The sequence below is a fragment of the Lepidochelys kempii genome, chromosome 9 (assembly GCF_965140265.1).
Source record: "Lepidochelys kempii isolate rLepKem1 chromosome 9, rLepKem1.hap2, whole genome shotgun sequence".
Lineage (NCBI taxonomy): Eukaryota > Metazoa > Chordata > Testudines > Cheloniidae > Lepidochelys > Lepidochelys kempii.
Genome location: NC_133264.1, coordinates 54,623,064 through 54,644,339, shown reverse-complemented (window position 1 = coordinate 54,644,339; position 21,276 = coordinate 54,623,064). Strand labels below are relative to the sequence as shown.

The 21,276-nt window shown below is 47.6% G+C and overlaps 1 protein-coding gene across 1 annotated transcript in view; it reads right to left on the bottom strand.

The window, feature by feature from the left end:
* Positions 1-339: 339 nt before the first annotated feature.
* Positions 340-21,276, bottom strand: part of UBXN7 (UBX domain protein 7) — a 156,404-nt gene continuing 135,467 nt past the window's right edge. The window contains exon 11 of the mRNA XM_073360405.1: positions 340-522. Within this exon, the coding sequence (XP_073216506.1) occupies positions 373-522 (150 nt within the window). The 3' untranslated portion in view covers positions 340-372. The remainder of the gene's footprint in view (positions 523-21,276) is intronic.

Sequence of the window (21,276 nt, the reverse complement as noted above, 5' to 3'; positions counted from 1 at the left end):
TGTGGGAGGAGGACAGAAGGGAAGGAAAAGGCCACTTCAAAACTTGTTGAATGACAGCCTTCTGTTGCTTGGGCTATCCACTGGGGTGGAGTGGTTGGGTGCCCGGAGCCTCCCCACCCCGCAGCTTTCTTGGGCGTCTGGGTGAGGAGGCTATGGAACTTGGGGAGGAGGGCGGTTGGTTACATAGGGGCTGCAGCGGCAGTCTGTGATCCTGCTGCCATTCCTGAACCTCCACCAAATGCTGGAGCATGTCCGTTTGATCCCGCAGTAGCCTCAGTGTTGCATCCTGCCTCCTCTGATCTTCCTGCCCCCACCTCTCATCTCGATCGTCCCTCCTGTCCTCACGTTCATTGGCCGCTTTCCTGCACTGTGCTACTGTGTCCCTCCACACATTCTGCTGAGCTCTGTCAGTGTCGGACGACTGCATGAGCTCAGAGAACATTTCATCGTGCATGCATTTTTTTCGCTGCCTAATCTGAGATAGCCTTTGGGACGGAGGAGGGAGGCTTGAAACATTTGCAGCTGTGAGAGGGAAAAAAGGGAGAGAAGTATTTAAAAAGATACATTTTACAGAACAATGTCTATACTCTTTCATGGTGAACAACACTATTCACATTACACAGCACATGTGATTTCGGTACAAGGTCGCATTTTGCATCTTATATTGAGTGCCTGCGGCTTTGGTGTTAGAGATCACACACGCAGTGCCAGGCAACAGAATTCAGCTTGCAGGCAGCCATGGTAGCCATAGTCTTTCGGCTTCTGCAACCTTCATAACAACAGTGCCCTCCTTTCCCATACCAAGCAAAGCCCGTTGAGTTGGCCATTTAGTGCTGCAGTTTTCGTGTTAACGTGCAGCAGCAGAAATCAAACTAACCCCCCCTCATCCAATTCTCTGGGATGATTGATTTACCCTTCCCCCCACCGCATGGCTGGTATCAGGGAAGATCCCTGCTAGCCAAACGTGAACAGCTCAGCGCCAATGGCACCCTGCTCCGCCCCCCACCGCTTGGCTAACTGCGGGAGGATTTCTTTTCAATCACAGGCAAACAGCCCAGTAGAAACGGCCACCTCTGAATGTCCCCTTAATTAAATTCCCCTATTTCTACCAGGTTACCATGAATAATATCACTCTCCTGAGGATAACAGAGAGATAAAGAATGGATGTTGCTTGAATGCTAGCAAAAACCTGGACCATACGCTGCCAGGCTTTGTCATGCAATGATACCAGATTACTTGCTACTATCATGGCATAGTAAAGTGTCCTACCATGGAGGATGGAATAAGGCTGCTCTCCCCAGAAACCTGGCCAGTGCATCCGAGTTCAGAGTGCTGTCCAGAGCAGTCATAATGGTGCACTGTGCGATAGCTCCCGGAGGCCAATACCGTCAAATTGCGTCCACACTAACTCTAATTCGAAAAGGTGATGTCGATTTCAGCGCTAATCCCCTTGTTGGGGAGGAGTACAGAAACATAAACTCGTAGTGTAGACCAGGCCTTAGTCTGTAGAATCTAGACTGTAATTTTATTTTAATTTCTTATGTAACCAACTTTGAGCTTTTATGCCTGCTAGTTATAATCACTTATAATGTATCTTCCTGTAGTTAATAAATCTGTTTTATATTTTACCTAAAACAGTGTGGTTTTGGTTGAAGTGCTTGGGGAACCTCAACTAAGGTTAACAATGGCTGTTGCACATCCACGATCCTTTGCTGGAATAGTGAACTAATTAATGAGCTTACACCATCCAGAGGAGTCTTGAGCAGTGTAAAATGGTATATTTCTGGGGTGCAAGGCTAGAGTCTCGGGTGACTGGCTGGTGCCTCTCTGTATATGATTCATGAATGGCTTAGACAGCATTCGTATAAATTAGCTGGGTGTGGGTCTCCACATGCTGATGGCTGAGTGATCACAGAGCCTGGAGGAGTTTGTGGCTTCTCACTGGCATAGCATTGTGAGAGACAGCCCAGGCTGGAGAATTAAGGGACACAGTGGTCCCACAATTCCCGGTGGTACCCCAGTGATCCTGTCACAGCAATCTCTTTCTTCTAGGTTTGACTAACTGCTAATCCTTATCTTGGTTTGCTGGTTTGATGTCTGTCCCCCAGAGAGTCTGGACAGCCTTCCACAAGGTTTACTCTTTTGAGGGTCCTAATCCCCAGGGCTGTCCCTAGCAATTTCGGTGCCCTATGCAACGCCCCCCCCCCCGCCCCATGGGGGGGACTGTGTGGGGCCTCAGGCCTCCATGGCGGGGGACTGGCCCCAGGCCTCTGTGTGGGGGAAGGAGAAGGCTTGGGAGGCAGGGGGGAAACCGCTCCCCAGCACGAGCCGGCGGAGCAGAGTGGGTTGGGGCCAGGTCGCTCCACTTCCTGCTGCCTGGTGATTGCAGGGCAGGCCCGACCCCACACTTACGGGGTGGCGGGAAGTGGAGTAACCCAGCCCCAGCCCGCTCTGCTCTGCTCCCCTGGCTCTCAGCCTTGGGAAGCAGGGGGGAACCACCCCCCAGCACTCACCAGTGGTGTGGCGCGGGCTGTGGCCAGGTCGCTGCACTTCCTGCCACTGGTGAGTGCAGGCCTGCAGGACAGGGGCAGAGAAGGGGTGGGGGGCATGGGGAAGAGGTGGGGTGGGAGCGGGGAAGGGGCTTTGGGGAAGGGGTGGAGTGGGGGTGGAGCAGGGGTGGGAAGAGGCGGGCTGGGGCGGAGCAGGGCGGGGGCCATGGGGAAGAGGTGGGGTGGGAGCGGGGCAGGGGCTTTGGGGAAGGGGTGGAGTAGGGGTGGAGCAGGGGTGGGAAAAGGCGGGCTGGGGCGGAGCAGGGCGGGGGCCATGGGGAAGAGGCGGAGCAGGGGCTGGAGCAGCACACAGCTGTGTAGGGCACCAGGAAATTTGGTGCCCCATTGTTCCTGGTGCCCTACACAGCTGCGTACTTTGCATATGGGTAGGGATGGCCCTGCTAATCCCTTCTCTTTTTTCTCTTGTATGCTTGTCTGTTGTGGATGAAGAGGAGATAAAAGATGTCACACTCCTGTACCAGAGATGGGCTAGTCACAGACCAAGCTTCTGCATCTCAGCTTTCTTCATCATAAGGTCCATTAAGGATCTGCCTAATACAGCTTTCAGAGTAACAGCCGTGTTAGTCTGTATTCGCAAAAAGAAAAGGAGTACTTGTGGCACCTTAGAGACTAACCAATTTATTTGAGCATAAGCTTTCGTGAGCTACAGCTCACTTCATCGGATGCATACTGTGGAAAGTGTAGAAGATCTTTTTATATACACACAAAGCATAAAAAAATACCTCCTCCCACCCCACTCTCCTGCTGGCAACAAAGCCCGTTGCCAACTGTGCCCACATATCTATTCAGGGGACACCATCACAGGGCCTAATAACATCAGCCACACTATCAGAGGCTCGTTCACCTGCACATCCACCAATGTGATATATGCCATCATGTGCCAGCAATGCCCCTCTGCCATGTGCATTGGTCAAACTGGACAGTCGCTACGTAAAAGAATAAATGGACACAAATCAGATGTCAAGAATTATAACATTCATAAACCAGTTGGAGAACACTTCAATCTCTCTAGTCACGCGATTACAGACATGAAAGTTGTGATATTACAACAAAAAAACTTCAAATCCAGACTCCAGTGAGAAACTGTTGAATTGGAATTCATTTGCAAATTTGATACAATTAACTTAGGCTTGAATAGAGACTGGGAGTGGCTAAGTCATTATGCAAGGTAAACTATTTCCCCTTGTTTTTTCCTACCCCTCCCCCCCGCCCGACATTCTTGTTAAATCCTAGATTTGTGCTGGAAATGGCCCACCTTGATTATCATACACATTGTAAGGAGAGTGGTCACTTTAGATAAGCTATTACCAGCAGGAGAGTGGGTTTGTGTGTGTGGTGGTGGGGGTGGGGTGGGGTGGGGTGAGGTGAGAGAATGTGGATTTGTGCTGGAAATGGCCCAACTTGATTATCATACACATTGTAAGGAGGGTGATCACTTTAGATAACCTATCACCAGCAGGAGAGTGGGGTGGGAGGAGGTATTTTTTCATGCTTTGTGTATATATAAAAAGATCTTCTACACTTTCCACAGTATGCATCTGATGAAGTGAGCTGTAGCTCACGAAAGCTTATGCTCAAATAAATGTGTTAGTCTCTAAGGTGCCACAAGTACTCCTTTTCTGTATTTTGAGTGTCCCATAATGCTGTTGAGAGTTCAGCTAGCTCCCTTCTGTGTTTTGGAATGGTGGCTGCTGGATCCTGCAAGATCAGTAGTTTATGACCCCCTAGAATTACCACTGTGACCTCTCTGGCTTTTCTTACAATTAGATCTTTTTGCACAAAATAGAGAAATCATACAATCTGGTAGGAGGGATAGCTCAGTGGTTTGAATATTGGCCTGCTAAACCCAGGGTTGTGAGTTCAATCCTTGAGGGGACCATTTAGGGATCTGGGGCAAAAATTGGGGATGTGTCCTGCTTTGAGCAGGGTGTTGGACTAGATGATTTCCTGATGTCCCTTCCAACCCTGATATTCTATGAATCCTGCCTATTGAAATGTTAGTGGGGGAGCATGCAGGCCTCTGAACTCTTTCTCAATTTTTCTAGCTCCTGGGTATAAGAAGGTGTAGGAGATGCCTGCTTTAGAATTTGCACTGAATCATAGAATCATAGAATATCAGGGTTGGAAGGGACCTCAGGATGTCATTTAGTCCAATCCCCTGCTCAAAGCAGGACCAATCTGTCCACACAATCCTCCAGATCTTTTATGAAGATATTGAACAAAACTGGCCCGAGGACCGACCCTTGGGGCACTCCACTTGATACCGGCTGCCATCCAGACATGGAGCCATTGATCACTACCCATTGAGCCCGACAATCTAGCCAACTTTCTATCCACCTTATAGTCCATTCATCCAGCCCATACTTCTTTAACTTGCTGGCAAGAATACTGTGGGAGACCGTGTCAAAAGCTTTGCTAAAGTCAAGGAACAACACATCCACTGCTTTCCCCTCATCCACAGAGCCAGTTATCTCGTCATAGAAGGCAATTAGATTAGTCAGGCATGACTTGTCCTTGGTGAATCCATGCTGACTGTTCCTTATCACTTTCCTCTCGTCTAAGTGCTTCAGAATTGATTCCTTGAGGACCTGCTCCATGATTTTTCCAGGGACTGAGGTGAGGCTGACTGGTCTGTAGTTCCCAGGATCCTCCTTCTTCCCTTTTTTAAAGGTGGGCACTACATTAGCCTTTTTCCAGCCTTTTTCCCTTTGTTCCACTCCTTCAGGGAGGCCCCTGATCCTTAGGTTACTGCTCCTCTCACAGTTCTTTCTTTAAGCTTCTCTGCAGGGTCCCTCTTTTTGAACCTAGCATTTTAATTCTATTCTACAGCAGAGCTTCAGCGTCCAATCTCTCCCCTATGCCTGTCTCCAGACTGATCACTCTCACCCCCATTTTGCTGAGATCAGCATTAACTTTAGCCAATTTGGCATCTAGAGGGAGATCTAAACTCAGAAATCAGATCACCAAAACCTTCCTCTCCTGAGAGGCCTGGCTGGGCCAGGCAGCTACTGTAACAGAATGCCAGACTATATTATACTGTACCACCATTAGGTGACACTATGTGCAACATACATTGTTTAAGCTAACCATATCTAACCTGGTAGAGCATTAAAGGATCTTATGGAAGATATATTTTGTGCATCTGTCAATATCTGGTACAGAAGCTTGACCTGCTAGTAGCAGCCCTGTAACCTACCATGTACAAGAAATATATGACAGCCACCATCTTGGATTTTTCCAGCTCAGCCTGCTCTGCAATCTCCCTACCTTGTAAATTCCTTTTCTAGAAATGGAATCATAGAAATGTAGCCCCGGAAGGGACCTTGATACTTCTAGTCCAGTCTCCAGGACAGAGGCAGGACTAAGTACTATCAAGACCATTTCTGATAGGTGTTTGTCTAACTTGTTCTTAAAAATCTCCAGTGACAGAGATTCCACATCTCCCTAGGTAATTTGTTTCAGTGTCTAACTACCCTGTCCCTGACAGTTAGGAAGTTTTTCCCAATATGTAACCTAAATCTCCCTTGCTGCAATATAACCCCATTACTCCTTGTCCTGTCCTCAGTGGTTGAGAAGAACAATTTATCACCCTCCTCTTTATAGCAACCTTTTATGTGCTTGAAGGCTGTTATCATGTCCCCTCTTAGTCTTCACTTCTCCAGATTAAACAAACCCTATTTTTTTCAATCTTTTTTCTTAGTTCATGTTTTCTAAGACTTTAATCATTTTTGTTGCTCTCCTTTGGACTTTTTCCAATTAGTCCACATCTTTCCTGAAGTATGGTATCCTAAACTGGACACCATATTCCAGTTGAGGCCTTATCAGTGCTGAGTAGAATGGAAGAATTATTTCTTGTTTCTTACTTACACCACTGCTGCTAACACATCCCTTTCGGTGCAACAATATTACATTGTTGACTCATACTTCGTTTGTGAACCACTATAATGCCCAGATCGCTTTCTGCAATACTCCGTTCTAGGCAGTCATTTCCCATTTTGTACTTGTGCAATTGATTATTGTTTCCTAAGCGTAGTACTTTGCATTTGTCTTTATTGAATTTCTGCCTATTTATTTCAGACCATTTCTCCAGTTTGTCAAGATCTATTTGAATTCTAATCCTGTCCTACAAAGCACGTTCAACTTCTCCTAGTTTGGCATCATCCACAGACTGTGCTCTTTACACCATTATCAAAGTAATTTATGAAGATATTGAATAGAACCAGACAGTGTTCCCTCTAATCCATGTGTGGAATGAATTTTGTTATGTGCACCATATCAAGGTAATGTGAGGATTTGCGCCACCAGTAGAAACAAAAAACCTAGATATAATATATATATTTAAAAAGTTACCATAGCGATAAGTACTCCAGCCAGGACAGGGTAGGCATTTTAGAATTCACTAGTCAAAGAATTAAATTTAAGTGTAAGAAAGAAATAAAAATTATGAAATGCATAGATCAGTCAAAACACTAAAATCACACACTTTGAAAGAACTATTAAATAACAACAACAACAATAATACACGTATGTGATGGGAGATGAGTGTGAAAGACAGAGTGTGTGTGCATGTGTGAGTGAGACCGAGACACACACTGTGTGTGTGTGTGTGTGTGTGTGACACAGAGAGACTGCCTTTTAAGTAGATCGGCATTCAGCAGTCTGAAGCCTGCTCCCTGCTTGTTCAGACACAGCAACAGCTGCCAATCAGCTGCCTCTGTCCTGACCCCTGTCGTGTCCCTCACCCGGCTCTGTGGAGATGGGGTACAGGGGTGGGAGGAGGGGACATCCTGACATCAGTGCCCCTCCTTCCCTCCCCCCTGCTCTGCACAGCAAGCAGGAGGCTCCCAGGAGCAGCTGGCCAGGGGCTCCAAGGCAGAGGGCAGGAGCAGTGCAGCAGTGAGGGGAGGGACACATGAAGTGCGTGGCACATGATAGCTTCTTGGGCGCAGCCGGGCAGCTTAGAGGGAATTTAGGAATCAGATCCAGGACAGATCCCTGCAGGACCCCACTTGCTATGCCCTTCCAGCTTGATTGTGAACCATTGATAAATACTCTGACTGCACTTTTCCAACGAGTAGTAGGTTTTGTCTAGGCTATAGTTCTCTAGTTTGTTTACAAGAATGTCATGTGAGACAGTATCAAAAGCCTTACTAAAGTTGACATATATCATATGTATTGCTTCCTCCCTATCCACAAGGCTTGCTTCCCTGCCAAAGAAGGATATTAGGCTGGTTTGATATGATTTGTTCTTGACAAATCCATGTTGACAGATGGGAACTCCATATGAAGGAGATCTATTAAGGAATTAGGTGAGGCTTTCTGGGGAGTCATGGGGGACTGGGGAGTAGTGAAGGCTGAGGATTGTGCCAACTTCAAGCAGCCATTCTGCTCTGGTGATATCACTTCTCCTGCCCCACCTCCCCGCAGTTCTTTCTATTTTTTACTTTCCTGACAATCAAACGGTAGACAAACAACACAGTAATGAGACATACGAAGACTTGGAGGAAGGGTGACTTTCGATGTTTTACTCATTACAGACCCCTAGAATGCCTCAGTTCAGATCTCTGCAGTGTCATTGCCTGAGTATGGCACATGCAAGTATTTTTCTACTGAGACGCCTTTTTTGCCAAACTTTCTGGCTGATTATGGCTTCCTTTTTTGGGTGGGGTCTTACCTCTTGTGGTGGGTTGTACGTATTTGTCAATGTTATGGGCCTCAGCATGACACTAAAACTGTAGAGCAACTACAAACTGTGAGAACCAAACACATTTGATTCCATCTCCCTTCCAGTTCTCTTTAGTCTGGAAAGAAATTGGAACCCCTTTTCTGCGTTGTGACCCTGAGTCACCTCTCCTCTGTAGCCATCTGCCACTGCTCCTGGGATTTTACAGGTCCTGCCTGTTAAGAGAAAGCCATATAAGAAATGTCTATACGCATGAGTATATGTAGATAACACAAAAAGTGCCATTTTCTGGCATGTAGGAACTGCGTGACTGGGCAACAAAATGGCAGATGAAATTCAATGTTGATAAATGCAAAGTAATGCACATTGGAAACCATAATAAGCTTTAGCAAAGCTTTTGACACAGTCTCCCACAGTATTCTTGCCAGCAAGTTAAAGTATGGGCTGGATGAATGGACTATAAGGTGGATAGAAAGTTGGCTAGATTGTCGGGCTCAACGGGTAGTGATCAATGGCTCCATGTCTAGTTGGCAGCCGGTATCAAGTGGAGTGCCCCAAGGGTCAGTCCTCCGGCTGGTTTTATTCAATATCTTCATAAATGATCTGGAGGATGGTGTGGATTGCACTCTCAGCAAGTTTGCAGATGACACTAAACTGGGAGGAGAGGTAGATACGCTGGAGGGTAGGGATAGGATACAGAGGGCCCTAGACAAATTAGAGGATTGGGCCAAAAGAAATCTGATGAGGTTCAACAAGGACAAGTGCAGAGTCCTGCACTTAGGATGGAAGAATCCCATGCACCGCTACAGACTAGGGACCGAATGGCTTGGCAGCAGTTCTGCAAAAAAGGACCGAGGGATTACAGTGGACGAGAAGCTGGATATGAGTCAACAGTGTGCCCTTGTTGCCAAGAAGGCCAATGGCATTTTAGGATGTATATGTAGGAAAAATTGGAAAGAGTCCAGCAGAGGGCAACAAAAATTATTAGGGAACTGGAACACATGACTTATGAGGAGAGGCTGAGGGAACTGGGATTGTTTAGTCTGCGGAAGAGAAGAATGAGGGGGGATTTGATAGCTGCTTTCAACTACCTGAAAGGGGGTTCCAAAGAGGATGGATCTAGACTGTTCTCAGTGGTAGCGGATGACAGAACAAGGAGTAATGGTCTCAAGTTGCAGTGGGGGAGGTTTAGGTTGGATATTAGGAAAAACTTTTTCACTAGGAGGGTGGTGAAACACTGGAATGCGTTACCTAGGGAGGTGGCGGAATCTCCTTCCTTAGAAGTTTTTAAGGTCAGGCTTGACAAAGCCCTGGCTGGGATGATTTAATTGGGGATTGGTCCTGCTTTGAGCAGGGGTTTGGACTAGATGACCTCCTGAGGTCCCTTCCAACCCTGATATTCTATGATTCTATAATCTTAATGCTACATACAAAATGATGGGGTCTAAATTAGCTGTTGCCACTCAAGAAAGAGATCTTGGCGTCATTGTGGATAGTTCTCTGAAAACCTTTTGTTCAATGTGCAATGGCAGTCAAAGCTAACAATGTTAGGAGCTATTAGGAAAAGAGAAAGATAAGACAGAAAATATCATAATACTACTATATAAATCCATGGTATGTCCACACTGTGAATACTGCGTGCAGTTCTGGTTGCTTCATCTCAGAAAACATGTATTAGAATTGGAAGAAGTACAGAGAAGGGCAACAAAAATAATTGGGGGTCTGGAACAATTCCATATGAGGAGAGACCAAAAAGACTGGGACTCTTCAGCTTGGAAAAGAGACAACTAAAGGGGGATATGATTAAGGTCTATAAAATCATGACTGGTGTGGAAAAAGTGAATAAGGAAGTGTTATTTATTCCTTCATGTAACACAAGAACCCCAGGAGCTGTGTACAATAGAAACCTCTCAAAGATAGTACTACACAATGGGAACTGTTTGACCCAGGTCACAGCAAAAGATCTTTCCAGCAAGTGGGAAGAAGATATAAAAGGAGGAAATGACATCATGATGGTACCTCACTCTCCCTACAACAACACACCTGGAAACACCTGAAGAACAAAGACTAGACTGGGGGAAGTGATGGTCTGCAGCTAAATGAATTTCTAGCCTGTGTATGACAACCCAGGAAACCCAAGCTGCAAAGCAAAGGCAGCTTGTGCCTTAAGAATCAGCCAGCCTGCTTATCGCTCAGGGTGAGAATTTGCTAATTCATATCCTACCTATCTAGTATGGTAAACTCAGCTTGTGGCTTTGTTTATTTACTAGGTAATCTGCTTTCATCTGTTTGCTATCACTGATGATCACTTAAAATATAGCTTTTGTAGTTAATAAACATATTTTATGCTTTAATCCAAACCAGTGTGTGTTTGACTAAGATTTCTGGGGAAAATCTCAGCTTGGTTACCCCAAGTGTGCATGGTCCTCTTCACATTGAGGGAGTGGTGGACTGGGTGTTAAACCCATATACAGGCCAGATTTGACCAAGGCAGGATGGTACTGCTCTGGGGTCCTAACTGGGAGGCTGGTGGTTAGAGAGCCTGCATGTAACTGCAGCTGCGTGTGTCTCTACCTGTGTGAATGCTGGTGAAAGTGCAAGCTTGGAGGGCTTTTCAACTTGTCATAGCAGCACAGTGTGAGAGGGAGCCCAGGCTGGTGGGTCAGAAGGCTCAGTGATACCCCAGTTCCAGGTTGCACCCTGGGGGGGGAACCCATCACAAGGTCCATCAATGGCTATTGATGCAATCCCATGCTCTGGATATCCCTGAACCTCTGACTGCCAGATGGCGGGGCTGGATGAAAAGGAAAGGATCACTTGATACTTTCCCTGATATGTTCATTCCCTCTGAAGCATCTGACCCTAGTCATTGTGGGAAGACAGGAGAGTGGGCTAGATGAACCATTGGTCTGACCCACCATGGCAGTTCTTATGTTAACATGTAGCACTGCTCTTGGTAAATTCCATAAAACTGTTACTATGCACTGCAATTGGCTTCCTGAGCCTTGCTACTGGTATGTCCCCCATGCTGCACCTGCTGTTCACTTCCTCTCTCGGTGTGGCACTTTCCACTTGTTGGTACTAAATCTCCTGTCCTAACTGACTGTAGCCCCTACTACTCTAATCATCCCCACTTAACCAAAGACACCTCTGGCATCAAACAGCCATATAGACTGCTGAGAGAGGCTTGTTTTTCAGAGAAGTCTTTGGAGAACCTGAAGGAGTCTTAGATGGGGTAATAGGTAGCAGCACTACTTGAATGCTGATAGATGCTGCACCTCCATGAATTAGACAATGCCATGGAGCACAGATCAGTCTGGGAACTCCTGCCTTGCTACCACTCTAGCACCTTTCACTTCAAATTTCTGGCTTTGACATATCACACTGCATTTGGGTTACTGCTTTAGGAACAGGTCTCATAAGCAGAAAGATGGGGCAATGGTGCAAGTGCGTTATCCATGCAGCCTTCTTGGCAACCAGTGCGCGTAGGGGCACAATCCATATAAATGTGGTACATGAGCAACTTTTTACATAATAACTATACAACTCAGCACCATGACAGTTCTTGCAATGCTATGGTGGATTGGTATCCCAGACTGATATCCTGAATCCCAGCTAATCCTGAACTGCTATTTAGCTTTTCTCCAGCCACAAAGGTATTCAGAAATGCATGCTTTTAAATCAAAGGTTGGGTGGATTTCAGTGCTTACGAGTCAGAGGCTAAGAGCACCAGATTGAGCCAGGCATAATGGAGGCAGGCACTGCGTAAGCTTCCACACACAGCTTTGTTAACGAGCCTTTATCCCTGTCCAGAAACACCCCATCATGTTCATTCTATTGATAGATCCTTGAGCTGTCCCTCTGATCCCTTTCCCCTAGTTATTCCAGGCCTTGGCCCCTCAAACAGATGCTTGATCCAAATTGTGTGATGGACTTATAATGGGCACAAATGGGAACTAGGAGACAATTTATCTTGCTTTAAACCAAACTGTTTCCTAAGGAAACTCAGATCTGTGGGTCTAATTCTCATTTCATACCAGTGTAAATCAGGAGTAGCGCCTCTGAGGTCAGTGGAGGGACACAGTTGTAAAGCCAGTGTGAACGTAGAATCAGACCCTGTGTCTCCAGACATGTAAGGCACCTGGTGTCTTGCTCCCACATTTTTGTAACATGCTGAGTGATAGTTTTTGCCTGTGGATATCTCACAGGGAACCCCAGAGCTTTGTGGTAGGGAGGCATTATTCATTAGGCATTATGCATGTCCCTGAGAATCTCCTCCGTTCCCAGGCCCTCCCTAATAAATAAGCTGTAAATGGATGACCGTGGGGACCTGAACATGGGTCACTGCTGATCACTATTTCACTGCTCTCTGACAATGAGGCCTTTGTTGGTCTCATTTTGCTGTTTGAGCCAAGCGTTGCTGTCTCAGGGTTTTTTTCCTGATCACTGAAGATCTCTGCTGTCAGCAAGCCATGTGAGTGAGCCACAGGGGGCCAGGCAGGGGAGAGGGAGGCTGGAGTGATGGGTCTAAAGAGAGAACACAATGGATGAAATGCATCCTAGAAAAACCAGGAGATCGGAAGACTTGCTATGATGATAACATTTAAACCAGTTCACAACCAGCACTCAGGAGAACAAGGCTGGAAGTGTGCTCTGATCTGTCAGTTCTAGCTTTGGGGAGGAACGAGAACACGCCAAACTGAGAGGGGGATTAGGTGAGTTACTTCATTTTTCCAGGTTCCACTACTCCTTTAGTGAGCGCCTGATAGATTGGTTCTAAGCACTAGATGAAATGTGTTTCCCTGGCTGTCGCAGCTCCCTGTTGCAGGGAAACTGCTGGTCAAAGACATATTTCCTCAGTAGCAGATTCTACTAGCAAACCACTAATTTCCATCTTTAGCTTTCCATTCCATAGGTCACAACAGGACATTTCCTGCCTGCTATCACTAGTTCCCTTCCTACAGGAGCCCTAGGTCAGAGCATTCTGAATCAGTTCACGTATGGGCATTATCTAGTATTTTTTTTCCTGGTTAACTGAAATGTATAATTAATGCAATGAGATAGCCAGTAGTCAAAGCAGAAACAGATACAGTTAAAGGAGTGTAAACAAAGAAAAAAACCTAAGTCTCCTGTGACCATCTAAACAATCCAATATACTGAATGCAGAGAGAATGAGCCAGATGCTCACCAGATGTAAGTCACTTATAGCTCCATTGACATCAGTGACTTACAATAAGGAGTAGAGTATAGAACACTTAATCAAGAATCCCTGTCAGGATTTCCCTTCATCTCTGTAGTGCCTCCTCCTGTGGGAAGTCTGCACCAAAAAATTAAACATTCTATGCACAATATTTTAAAATTCTGCATATTTTATTTGCCAAATTAACACAAAATAATCACACCGTTTTCAATACTTTTGGTAATTTATTTCAAAATACCTGTCAGTAAGTGTGTCTGTAACAATACAGACAAAAAGTCAGGAAATGGTTTTTGATAAATAGATTCCTTACTAGGCATATTAGCAGATGGCTCCACAGTGAGCAAGAGGGACAGAGTCTTCTATGCACACCCAGCCCTGCTCCAATCAAGGTGTGGGACAGGCAGGAACAGCCTGGCAGGAGCCAAATGTGAGGGGGGGCTTAGTGTGGGGGAGGTACAGGTCTGGGGTGAGAGGGTTCTGCGTGGGACACTCTGGGAGTGAGTGGTTTAGTGGGGGGCTGGGTGTGTGGTGGATGTGGATGCACAGGGATTTGTTGAGGCATTCTGAGTGCGGGTAGAATGGGACTCTATGGGGGTTCAGGTGAAGGTGGTTGGGGCTCAGTGGGGGGGCAGGGTCTGTGAGAAGGGATGAGGCTCAGCGGGGGGGTCTGGGTGTCTGAGCGGGGAGTCTGGGTGCTGGGGAGTTGGGCTTGGAGGGGTGGGGGTCTGGGTGCAGCTGGTTGGGAATCAGTGGGGTGGGAGTCCAGGTGCAGGGGGCTCAATGGGGTGGTCCAGGTGCAAGGGAGTTGGGGCTCAGTGGGGGGGGGTTGAGTGCAGGGGACTCAGCAGGGGGGTGGTCTGGGTGCAAAAGTGGGGGTCTGGATGCAAGAGGGTGGGGCTTGGTGGGGGAGTCTGGGTGCGGAGGAGGGTCTGGATGCACAAGGGTTGGGTGGACGGGGAGGCAGCTCCCTGTGACCTCTCCCCCCACGGCTAGGGAGGGATGGCGGCAGGAAGTGGGGTGTGTGTGTGTAGCTTTCTACAGCCAGGGGAGGTTCTCAGAGGTGGTTCTGACCCACCCCCCACCCTGGGAGCAGCCCGTGCAGGGGAAGAGGAAGTCCTGTCTCCCCCCACCAGCCCAAATGGGATAAGCAGCTGGAGCCTGGCACATGGTAGGAGTCCCTGGTTGGGGTGGCCCCAGTCCTGACCCTCCCCGTTTCTAGGTACACCATGATAGTGAGCGAGAGGGACAGAGAGAGTGCAGCCCCACCTCCCAAGTCAGTGATTTATGTCTCCCCTGGCTGCTCCCGGTGCCCGAACCAGACATGTACCCCCCACACACATACTGACCCTGCCCCAGAGGGGCAAGTGAATTAATTTTTCTGCAAGAAAAGAGTAAAATCTACAGGGGACATTAATTCTGCACTTGCATAGTGGCACAGAATTACCCCAGGAGTAAGTGCCCCAAATGAAACACGTTTGTGAACAAAATGTAGCTTGGTGTAAGAGAGGGATGGGATCTCTGTCATGGAGCAATAAGGGCTAGAGCCAAAAATGGAATTTAAATAACTAGCTGATGTAGTTCATGTTTGGCAGACCCAAAGAAATCCCAGACAGGAATTTACTACGTGCTTTTGAATTGCACTGTGTCTGTCTTGCTGATCTGTTTGGGAGCATACTTTGTACATCCACATTTCATATTAAATCGGGGAGAAACGTGGGACACAAAATCACCGACCTTTATTGCTTTGGATGCCTTCTTTACTCCAGGAGCAAAACACCATTTGTAGGTTCGGGTTGAGGATGGTGTTTTTATCCCAAGCTTTTCTAAAAGCCAGAGGCAAAGACCATTGTCTTAAATAGGCCTTAGATCATACTGAGTTACAAATAACATTTAGATCCTGGAGTGAAGAGGACATCAAAAGCCAGATTTATCATAGTGACTTTTCCTGCCCTTTCTTCCAAAGACCTAAATGGAGCTCTTGCTGGCAGCTTTTCTAAGTTGATTCTAGACATTCCCTCCAATACCAGACTAAAAGAAATGCAATAAAAGTCAGAGATTCCACACCCCACCCTGGGAATGCTATCGTGTGCCTTTCTCTCTAGTTTGGAACTAGATATGGTGACTGGGCAACTTTAGATCACATGCGCTGCAGTTTTCTGACAGGCCTGACTTTTCAGTGAGCCACTTTCAAAGATCATCGGAAATCATTGTGATGAGCCACTGGAAGCGTGTTAGTTTTTGCTTTGGGAGTGTTTTTTTTTCCTCTAGGTCCTATTGTAACAGAGTATGTTCTCTGGGTATGTTCTCCGGTGGACTGGGTGGAGGAAATCAATTTTTAATTCAATGAACATGTAGGCAGTTCAGCACTGTGCTGTGGGAGGTACAGAGAGCATGACAAGGCACTGACAATGTCCTGGCCATCCGCTGCAGAGAAGGAAGTCCCTAGCTGTAACAACCCTTCATGCCACTGGAATCTAGTTTCCACAGCTGAGAGAGTAGGACTGCCCCTGTGCAACGGCTTTGTCATTTAAAAGTTTTCCACACAGGTTTTCTTGCAAATCTCATCCCATTAACAGCATCTTATCAAAGCTCATCATCATCATATCATCAATCCAAGTCCTGCGGCGATGGGGGTGTGGCAAAGCGACAGGTGGAGATGACCACTGGCAGTCATAGCCACAATCCTGCATGTAGGCGTCCTTGGGATGAGTGGCTGTTCAGCTCCATCCCTGGGGCAGTGGAGAAGTTCAGCAGCATCCTAGGCAACTGAACAACCCTTTTTAGGATAGCACTGTTCTCCCTTTTTAAGGGAAGAGGCTAGAAAAGGTGCCCTATACATTGCCTGCCCCATAACATCTGGCCAGACTACCATGGCTGTCCAGCAGTCATCCTACAGCAGTTGAAAAACAATAAAGAAGAAACGACTCATTCTAGGAGCATGGAATGTCCACACCCTTATGGACGAAGGTGATGCATGAAGGCCTGAGAGAAGAACAGCTCTTGTCTCTAGAGAACTCGCCTGCTACAATATTGATATTGCAGCACTGAGTGAGACTAGATTGGCTGGAGGTGGTTCCATCAGTGAGCTAGGAGGCGATTACACTTTCTTCTAGAAAGGAAAAGTAGAGGATGAAGACAGGATCCATAGAGCTGGATTTGCAGTAAGAACATCTTTCCTGAAACAACTTCCTGATTTCCCTGTTGGCCTGAATGAACAGCTCATGAAATTTTGATTCCCCCTGAATCCTTTATGCATGTTACTGTCATCAGTGCCTATGCGCCTACACTGACCAGCACAGAGGAAAGCAAGGAGCAGTTCTTCTCTGACCTGGACTCCATCCTCAGATCAACCCCTGCATACAAGCAGCTCATCCTGCTGGGAGACTTCAGTGCTAAGGTTGGTAGAGACAGCAGTGGCTGGAGAGGTGTGATAGGATGACATGGAATGGGAAAGATGAACAGCAACAGACTCCTCCTCTTGGGTAAATGTGCAGAACACAGACTGCTCATCACTAACACCACCTTTAGGCAAAATGATAAATATAAAATGACATGGATGCGCCCGCAGTCCAAACAATGGCATCTGATCATCTATGTTGTCACCCGCCAATGAGACATCTGCAATGTCAGAATTACCTGAGCTGTGCGTGACACAGAATGCTGGACATAACACAGATAGGTAAGAGCAGTGCTCAACCTGTATATAGTCCCTTCACAGCGCAAGCGCCCCAAGCTCAACAGAACAGCCTTCAACAGAGTAAAGCTCAAGCACATCAACTATCAGGTGCAGTTTCAGCAGTTATTTGATGACAAAATTTTTTCATGCCCACCAATCACCGGCAACCCAAAAGAAAAATGGAACCTGTTGAAAGATGTGATTTTTGACACAGAATCAGTGCTGGGGCCAAAGAAAAGGGTACTCCAGGTTCAATGACAACAATGAGGACATTTTCAAACTCCTAAGTGACAAGCAAAAAGCGTTTGTTGAATGGCAGAATGGTCTCATTTCCATCTCAAAGAAAGATAGGTTTAAGTACTACAGAGAAAGGCCCCGTCTGAACAGAGGAGAATGCTGGGTGAGTGGTGGGAGAGGAAAGCTGCAGAAGTTCAGTATTACGCAGATACAAACAACACAAAGATGTTCTTTGATTCTCTAAAAGCAGTCTACGGACCATCTAAATCTGGCACAGCTTCCCTGAAGTCAGCAGATGGCTTAACCCTCATCAACGACAAGGAGGTTTCAGAGTAGCAGCTGTGTTAGTCTGTAGCCACAAAAAGAAAAGGAAGACTTAGAGACTAACAAATTTATTTGAGCATAAGCTTTCGTGAGCTACGGCTCACTTCATCAGATGCATGCAGTGGAAAATACAGTGGGGAGATTTATACACACAGAGAACATGAAACAATGGGTGTTACCATACACACTGTGTGGTAAACCCAGGACAAACAGTTACAAAAGGGAGGTAGTAATTAGTCCCAGGGGTTTAAAAGGCCCCTCCCTATCCACTGAGAAGAGAGAACCACAGGGCAATAAGGTTCAGCTGGAAAAGGAGTTGCTAGGAAACCAATTAGGTTCAGCTGACTCCAACTACTGGGGACCTTTTTAAACCCTCCCCTGGGTGGTGGGAGGGGGAGAGTGAAGGAGTAGGGAAGCTGCCAGTAGGCTGTTTGCAGCAAGACACCAAACCTTCCCAGTAGGGAGGCTGCACTCGCGCCCCAAGAGGGAAGGAAAATAAGCACAAGGGACTGACTGAGAAGAGGAGTAGCAGGACCCTGTTCCACCTATAAGGATTCGCCTTGCCCCAAACCTGAGTTTCCAAGGCTAAAAAGGACTGAGCCTACTGAGGCGAACAAGGTATTTTGCCACACGTGGTGTCAGAAGTGGGGTGTGGTGAGTGAGTAGGCTCTGTGGCAAGCAATCTCAGGGCAGGGTAAATCACCAAAAAAAAAAAAAAAATGGAGGATGTAGTGAAGGCATTGTTACAGGCCACTGCGGCCCAACAAGAGGCTACCAGGGTGCAGATGCTTGCCCAGCAAGAGTCAGTATGCGTCCAACAGGAGACAAATCAATTACTGATGAACCAGGCGGCCCAAGATCGAACCACCCTGAATGAAGTAGTGAGCCAGTTAAAAGCCCTGACCACGCTGACGCACAGGCCCCAGGGGATCCGGCCGCTGCGGGCAAGCAACTATTTACAGAAGATGACTACGGACAATGATATAGAGGCATATCTCCTTGCCTTCGAGAGGGCAGCACTGTGGGAGGCCTGGCCTCAAGACCAGTGGGCAGGTATCCTGGCTCCATTTCTGTGTGGGGAGCCCCAAAAGGCCTATTTCAACATGACCTCAGAGACATCTATGGATTAGCCCCAGCTGAAGGCAGAAATCCTGGCAAGGTCAGTTGTGATGTCAGCCATACGGGCCCAGCGCTTCCATGAGTGGAGTGGAAATACCGGGACAGCAAACCACCAAGGTCCCAGCTATTTGATTTAATCAACCTCGCCTGGAAGTGGCTCCGCCCCGAGACCCATGGGCCGGAGAAGATAGTGGAAATCCTCGTGTTGGACAGGTACATGAGGGGGTTGCCGCCAGACATACGGGGGTGGGTCCGCCAAAACGATCCCTCCTCCTATGATGAACTGGTTGCCCTTGTAGAGAGACACCTAGCAGCCCAAGAACTTTCGCGGATCACCGAGGAAGGAAGGCACCAGCATCGGAGACAAGTCTCTGCGCCGAGGCCCCGGTTTGCCCTAACACCAGGCCGGACTGTGGAGGGGAGGAAGGAGGCTGAAGAGCAGCCAGAGGTCCCCGAGAGACTTGAGGCTGGGGGGAGAAAGGCTCAGGGGATAAAGCCCAGTTGCTCGAAAAATCAGGGGCTGCCCCGAGCAGGGTACCGATGTTATGCATGTGGCGAATTGGGGCATATCGCTGCCCAATGCCCAAATCTAGAAGAGCCCATGCAATGCGAACTGGGAGATATAGGGGGACCATGTGATCTAATAAGTCTAGTAGGGATTGTGATGGTCCCTCATAGATACATTAGACCCGTTAAGATGAATGGTATAGAGACCACTGTGTTAGTAGACTCGGGAAGTGCAATCACGCTGGTCTCAGGAAAGCTGGTCGGGGAGGACCAACTATCCCGGGCCAAATGCTCAGGAATATCCTGTGTGCATGGGGATGTCAGTTACCACCCGATCATCCCCGTAAAAATAGAAGTTCTTGGAAACCCCACTAAGGTGACGGTGGGAGTAGTTCCGAAACTCCCCTACCCAGTCCTTATCGGACGAGACTTCCCGGGGTTTGATAGCCTACTCCCTGGGGAGAAGGTGGAAGAAAATAATGAACCTGGGACCCAGGGGTGGCCCAGATAGATAACCCCCACCCAGTCTTCCACAAATTTGGCCAGGATTTGTTCTCCTCACCAGGAAAGCCCCGGAAGACTTGGAGGGAATGGAGGGCGGACAAAAGGAGGGGAATGAGGATCTTGACCCAATACCAGAAATCTACACTTGTAGGGGAAAGAGGTGGCTCAACAGACAGCGGGTTGGGGCAGGAGATCAATGACCCAATAGCTGGACCTTGTTCCCCAGGGGTTTTCCCCAAGGGGGAGACAGAGGTAGATCCCCCGGAGTTTGGACAAATGGGGACCTAACTTGGGAATTTTGGTCAGGATCAGGTCAATGATCCAATATACAGCAATATTCATAAAGAAGTAGTTGAGGTAAATGGGGTCCCCGTGGAGGGGAGAGTCAAGGGCCCAGGGCCATATTATGTGATTAAGGGTGATCTGCTATACAGAGTAGTCCAGGTCCAAGAGCAAGTCGTAGAACAACTCTTGGTCCCACAGAAGCATCAGAGGGGCGTGATAGATCTGGCCCACAGCCATCTGTTTGGGGACCATCTAGGGGTAGATAAGACCCTTGATCTGATTCTGCAGAGGTTTTTTTTGGCCCGGCATTTATGCGGCTGTCCAGCGATATTGTACCTCCTGTCCAGAATGTCAGTTACATGGGCCCCGACCACACCTAAGGGCCCCTTTGGTCCCTCTACCAATTATTGAAATCCCATTCAAGCGAATAGCTATGGATCTAGTAGGGCCACTGGAGAAGTCAGCCTGGGGTCATCAGTACATTCTGGTTGTACTAGATTATGCCACCCGATATCCCGAGGCCATACCCCTACGGAACACCATGTCCAAGACCATAGCCAAAGAATTAGTCTGGATTTTTTCCAGAGTAGGGATACCTAAAGAGATCCTGATGGACCAACGGACCCCCTTTGTGTCTAAGTTAATGAAGGACTTATGTGCAGTGCTCCACATATGGACCCTCAGGACGTCAGTCTATCATCCCCAGACTGATGGTCTTGTCCAACACGTCAATAGAACATTGAAGAACATGCTACGGAAAGTGGTTAGTCGCGACGGGAAAGACTGGGATGCCTTGCTGCCTTACTTGCTGTTTCTTGTACGGGAGGTTCCTCAAGCTTCCACTGGATTCTCCCCATTCGAGCTGTTATATGGTCGCCACCCCAGGGGCATATTGGACATGGCCAAAGAGGGCTGGGAAGAACAGCTGAACACCAGGAGAAACATCATTGAACATGTATTGCAAATGAAAGACAGGATAGCCCAAGTCGCCCCCCCCTTGTGCATGAACACCTGGAGAAGGCCCAAGGGGCCCAACGGACATACTACAATCGCCAAGCAACGACTCGGAAGTTCCAGGTGGGAGACCGGGTAATGGTGCTCATACCCATGGCAGAGAGCAAGCTCCTGGCCAGGTGGCAGGGGCCATATGAGATAATAGAAGCCATAGGAG